At 45.7% G+C, this 6,622-nt stretch overlaps 1 protein-coding gene across 1 annotated transcript in view; it reads left to right on the plus strand.

Annotated features, from left to right (window-relative positions):
* ATP10B (ATPase, class V, type 10B) overlaps positions 1–6,622 on the plus strand; it is a 111,275-nt gene that overhangs the window by 45,916 nt on the left and 58,737 nt on the right. The window contains exons 6-8 of the mRNA XM_008587192.1: positions 2,268–2,395; positions 4,039–4,291; positions 5,373–5,611. Coding sequence (XP_008585414.1) covers positions 2,268–2,395; positions 4,039–4,291; positions 5,373–5,611 — 620 coding nt within the window. The remainder of the gene's footprint in view (positions 1–2,267; positions 2,396–4,038; positions 4,292–5,372; positions 5,612–6,622) is intronic.

Here is a 6,622-nt window from a genome sequence, read left to right on the forward strand (position 1 = left end):
CCCACGTATAACGGCATCTGGTCCAACCTCCTGGGCAAGGAAGTACCTTCAAGCAGGGCAGCCTTTTATTTCCTACAGTTTCTTCTCTGGATCTGAGAGTCTTACACATATTAGGTTATTCTATTCTCACAATAACCCTGTGGGGGAAGCATTATTACTAATTGGCAGATGAGGACACTGAGGCTTAGAGAGCTCTGCAGTGGGTGCTGGATCTAACGTGTATTATCTTACATAATCCTCAGATCATGGGTGCTGTTATCTCTGTTTGCAGATAAGGAAACAGAGTTCAGTCTGTATCTGGTGCTGTTACTATGGACTTCCATAGCACTCCAAACTCTGGCATAGCACCTCTCACACTGTATGTGATTTTTCCTTTTATGTCTGCTCCCTACATTGGTAGGGAAATCCTCGAGGACAGGAACTAAGACTGATTCCCTCTTGGGTTAATAAATGTTCGATAGAGAGAGAGATGAATGGGTAAACAGAGAAATGGATGGNGGAAAGTTTAGGGGCAGGATGGGGCAGGCAATTGTGAGGGGAAACAGAGAGGCCACTCTCAGCCCCAAGGGCATCACAGAGGTAGGAAGAGAATCACCTGATGCAGAGGAGGAGTTGGCTGTTTGGTGTGGCAAGAGAAGGCCAGAAATGGAGGCCTAATCAGAACCAGGCTATGGCCCGAGTTCTACAGCTGCTGGAGTATGGAGTGTGGAGCATGGCCAGTGGTATAGACAGCAGTGGGGGCAGTCACTTAAGTTGATCCTCAAAGTGTAGGCAAAGAGGGGCCTTCACTGAAGCTCCTACCCACTCTGGATGCATGGATGGATGGATGGATGGATGGATGGATGGATGGATGGATGGATGGATGGATGGATGGATGGATGGATGGATGGATGGATGGATGGATGGATGGATGGATGGATGGATGGATGGATGGATGGATGGATGGATGGATGGATGGATGGATGGATGGATGGATGGATGGATGGATGGATGGATGGATGGATGGATGGATGGATGGATGGATGGATGGATGGATGGATGGATGGATGGATGGATGGATGGATGGATGGATGGATGGATGGATGGATGGATGGATGGATGGATGGATGGATGGATGGATGGATGGATGGATGGATGGATGGATGGATGGATGGATGGATGGATGGATGGATGGATGGATGGATGGATGGATGGATGGATGGATGGATGGATGGATGGATGGATGGATGGATGGATGGATGGATGGATGGATGGATGGATGGATGGATGGATGGATGGATGGATGGATGGATGGATGGATGGATGGATGGATGGATGGATGGATGGATGGATGGATGGATGGATGGATGGATGGATGGATGGATGGATGGATGGATGGATGGATGGATGGATGGATGGATGGATGGATGGATGGATGGATGGATGGATGGATGGATGGATGGATGGATGGATGGATGGATGGATGGATGGATGGATGGATGGATGGATGGATGGATGGATGGATGGATGGATGGATGGATGGATGGATGGATGGATGGATGGATGGATGGATGGATGGATGGATGGATGGATGGATGGATGGATGGATGGATGGATGGATGGATGGATGGATGGATGGATGGATGGATGGATGGATGGATGGATGGATGGATGGATGGATGGATGGATGGATGGATGGATGGATGGATGGATGGATGGATGGATGGATGGATGGATGGATGGATGGATGGATGGATGGATGGATGGATGGATGGATGGATGGATGGATGGATGGATGGATGGATGGGTAGATGGGTGGGTGGGTGGGTGGGTGGATGATGTACATGTGGGTGAATGAATCGGTGAATGGATGGATAAGTGAATGAGTGCATGAGTAGATAAGTATTGGATGGGGGAAGAAGAAGAACTAGGGAACAAGTCTGTCAACATTCCCCATGATGCACTTTCCATCTCACAACCAAAAAGAACACGTGTCCCTTTCTCTCTTTCCAACCCCTGTATAACTGGACTTCTTCAAAAGGTAAGTGCATAGTCTTCTCTGATAAACAGACTTAATTCCTATTAAGGGATTGAAATGTGGGATGTATGAAAGACCACTCTAGTCCTCGAAGAATACAGAAAGAGAGAGGGAAAGCTGTGTTGTATAGAATAAGTATGGGCCCCTTCAAAGCACACCCATTTCTAGGAATGAGTCAAAGGCTGATGTAATTGACCAACTTTAAGACTAAGTGGAGATTCTGCCTCATCCCTGATTTCGCTCCTCTCAGGTCACAGCCTCTGGAATGGGACCTTTGAAGAACACCCTCCCTTTGATGTGCCAGATGACAACGGCAACTACACTTCCGTGGCCCTTGAGAGCTTCTATGTGTTCCTCATAATGATTATCCTGCTGCAGGTAGAAAGCCCTCCCTAACTAGGGGCCCAAGAAGACCTATGGCCAATACCCCCACAATTTTCCAAAGTAAAGAAAAATCAGTGCTGGCCCTCAAGAAAGAACTAACTCAACTGAGATTAGGAGATGGTTATTCCTTTTTTGTGGGTCTTTGGAAGTACACATTTGGAGTCATGTCAGGACCATCCCTGCCTTGTGGAGAGGACCTTGCTCCCCAGATAACAGCTGGAGGAAAATATTTATCAGCCTTTTTTATCGAAGAGTAGGATTACAGCAGTGGCCATGTGTACCTGTCCCTTTGCCAGACACAGAACAGGTGTAACACTAATGACCTGGGAACAAAAGATGATAAAATAGCTACAGTGGGCTACAGAGAACTTGCAAGCCCACCAAGCATTGGAGAAAAATAAACTATGAGTTAGTGGTTTACCATTTGATAGTTTGAGATGGAAAAGAACAGAATTGTCCTTACATAGGAGAAAGAAAAAAAAAAAGAAAACCATAGACAGAACCTACAAATGAGAGACAATAAGGGACAAAGAGATCAATTTTTAAAAATCTTCATGTTCTCTAAGAGAATAGTCTACAAAAAGACAAGGGAAGTTGTAGTTTTGCTTTGGAGAAGCTTCATCTACGTTAGATTTCTTGTAGTATTTGAGGTTGTTTTACTGCCCTTTTATTGGTGAATATTTTTTAATCATTCACTCATTCATTCAGCCAGCAGAGTAATCTTTTTAAATGTGAATCAGATCACACCCCCATCCTGTCCTCTGTATAGAATCCTCCAATGGTTTCATACCCACTCAAAGTAAAATCCAAAGTCCTTTCCGTGGCCAACAAGGCCCTAAATGATCTGGACCTTGACTCCCTCCCTGACCCTGTCTCCTACCTCTCTCCTCCCCCTCACTCACGTACAAGGCCTGTTCTCCATCACTCCCCACACGCCCCAGCCCGCCCCCACTGCCCGCCTGGCCTGGGCTTTCTTTCTGCCTGGAACGCTCCTCCCACAGATAACCTCAGGACTCACACCCTCAGTTATCTGCTCAAAGGTTGTAGTTTATAAAAGAGTCCCTCCCAGCCATCACTCTATACCCTCTTTTCTTTTCTTTACTCTTTTTCATGAGACTTACCACCATTCTGATATGTATTTGTTTGTTTACTGTCGCTGGAATGTGAGTTCTTCAAGGCCAGGGATTTTATTCTCTTGACTCTCATTTCTAGGACTTACAGCAGGGTCTGACACACAGCAGCAGTTCATGAAAATTAGGTATTGAGTCAGTGGACAGTCATTAGCAGTGGGTCTGAGTATCTATAAAAGTGGGTGGCAGCCCTCGGTGGCATAGATATCAGAGCGAGGTCAGGGGACTCTGGACAGAGGTTCTAAAGCTCCTTCCCCCACTAATAGCTCAGTCATTAAACAAGCAGTGGTTGTACCTCATACCAGACATCCTGGTTGAATCTTTCTCAAATTCCTCTAAGAATTCTAAGGGGGGATGTGAAGTCATTGACCTTTAATTTCTCAGAGCAAGTCCATCCTGTGAGTTGACCTCAGCTCTCCGTTAGATGCCTTTGCTGCCTACTAGTGAGGGTCCTGAGACGGGGAACACACCTGGTTTCTGACACCGTGGGAATCTATCTCCCCTCAGGTGCTGATCCCGATCTCTTTGTATGTGTCCATCGAGCTGGTGAAGCTAGGGCAAGTGTTCTTCCTGAACAACGACCTTGACCTGTATGATGAAGAGACAGATTCAGCCATTCAGTGTCGAGCCCTCAACATCACTGAAGACCTGGGCCAGATCCAGTACATCTTCTCCGACAAGACGGGAACCCTGACAGAGAACAAGATGGTGTTCCGGCGTTGCACTATCATGGGCAGCGAGTACTCTCACCAAGAAAATGGTACAAGGACTCCCAAGGGCCTTCATCCCTTTTTCTAAAAGGAAATGCCCTGCTCTCCCAAAAGGAGACAAAAGACATTAACCTGGCTCCCCACACAGTCTGGGTGGCATTTTGGCAAGTTACTTTCTGTATCCCTGTGGTCTTCCTTGTCACAGATCAGTGTGTTCTTATCACCTGTAAACTCTCATTTGTTCACAAAGGCTATAAGTGATCCCATATGGGGTATCCCTCCAGTCAATCTTTGTCTGGTACCATTTGCAACACAGGATTTTTATCCATCAGGAATGGCTTGGGGACATGTCTCAGTCATGTGCCAGTCATATAGCCAAGGTTTAGGAATTTCTCAGGTCACCTTACCTGACATGTCAGGACAAGTCTAGGTCTAGGCTCATGGTCAGATTTGAAACATACGGAAAATGCCTTCAATGATAACTGATCTTTTTGATTTTTACTGAGGTTTTAATTTAGGAGACAGGCTATGAGATGCCTGGATGTTATCTTGTGCGGACTGAGGGTGGTCTATAAAACTGACTTGATTTCTTCAACCACCTCCTCCATAAATATGCACACTTTCTAACTTAGAAAAGAAACTCTCAAGAGAGCACCATTCACTCTCTCAGATGGGAGGGATGGAGAAAGAGAAAAAGGGGACATTATAGGCAGCCCCTTTGCTATGGTGATAGTTAACCATTTACATGGGAGCTTCTGATCTCTTTTAATAATAGTAACAGCTACCATTACTAATATTTAGAATATGCTAATCACTTTAACACATTATATCATTATATTTTCAAAACAACCCTATGGGTCAGTTACTTTTTAAAAACTCCTAATTGAGGAAAAAGAGACAAGGGGCAAATCAAAGCTCAAGATCACAGAACCAGTATGTAGCAAAGCCAGGATTTGAACCTGTGGGACTTAGTTGCACCCCTCTTTCTCCAGTCTCAGTAGCCCAGTTGCCAATTTTTCAGGGCAGCATTAGCCCTTCCTGTGCTCTTACCCTCATCCCCCAAGGTCCAGGATCCCCTCGACCATAGCCTGGTCAAGGTATGATTGGTACAACAGGAATCCTTTCTTGCAGCCAAGCGACTAGAGACCCCAAAGGAGCTGGACTCAGACAGTGAAGAGTGGACCCAATACCAATGCCTGACCTTCCCAGCCAGATGGGCCCAGGGTCCAGCAACAGTGAGAAGCCAAGGAGGTGCCCAGCCTCTGAGGAGGTCCCAGAGTGCCCGGGTGCCCATCCAGGGCCACTCCCGACAAAGGTCCATGGGGTGCTGTGAAAGCTCACCACCTCCTGTGGCCTTCAGCAGCTCCATAGTAAGTGTCTGCCTTTTTCCCTTTGAATTCCAAGGGTCCAATGGTGGGAAGAGATGGGAAAGAGCTCTGGGATGTGAAAGAGAAAAGACTGTATAAACCCTAAAGAGCTCTCAGAAAGGCAGCCCTTGATCTTGTATGCAGTCCACATATGTTCTGTTGGCATATGCAGTTCTTGGTCATTTGGAATGTTCAAAGTTTAGAAATCTGGAGATTTCATATGAACATACAGACTTCTGGCTTCTCTTTAAAAAGTGCAGTTGGAAAAATTCTCCAGACCAAGCCAGCATTTCTCATGGCAATAATTGTCTTGGGTTAAGGAGTATATACCACTGAGACTGGGCGTGCAGTCATCAGTTCACCACAGCCCTTCCCATTCTGTATGTATCCCCACCACTGAGCTGAGAGCCAGCAGCATGCTCGTGATGCATGTTTTTCCAATGATACAGTTAAGAGAAACGAGAAATATTTGTTATGCCATGTTTCTATAAAATGCAAAAAAACAAAAGATAGTCTGTAGGTTCATGTGTTTGAAGAAAAAAATGGGAGAATATACTTTTTGGTAATAATCAGAAATAAGTCTTAAGTGGTTATGAAGCAAAGAACGTCTGTGTCAAAATTACCCAGCCTACTTCATTCCGTTGGGTTAACTGCCCAGCCCCTGTGGGCATTTGAGTTTGCAACTTGGTTCCGAGGCTTTTGGCATATGGTTCCCACACATTTGATCCATTAGGATGGCCATCAATAAACATCCAGAACAAGTGAAGAAATTGAGTTCCTCCCCCTAGATTCCACGCATTCCCAAGGCCAGAACTGGTGCCTTCTGACTCCTGTGCTATTTCTCTTTCCTCTGCACATGCTCTTTCTCCAGGGAACAAAAAAACACATCATCTGAAATCTTCTGTGCCTGCAGAAAAGGCCATAACAAGCCTTGGTTATCTTGAACAAGAGGCACATACTAACAGAAGGAACCTAAAGTGCTATTATCCCACTATAAGAAAATTAAATTTCAAA

The sequence above is a fragment of the Galeopterus variegatus genome, unplaced genomic scaffold (genome assembly GCF_000696425.1).
Source record: "Galeopterus variegatus unplaced genomic scaffold, G_variegatus-3.0.2 Scaffold115, whole genome shotgun sequence".
Classification (NCBI taxonomy): domain Eukaryota; kingdom Metazoa; phylum Chordata; class Mammalia; order Dermoptera; family Cynocephalidae; genus Galeopterus; species Galeopterus variegatus.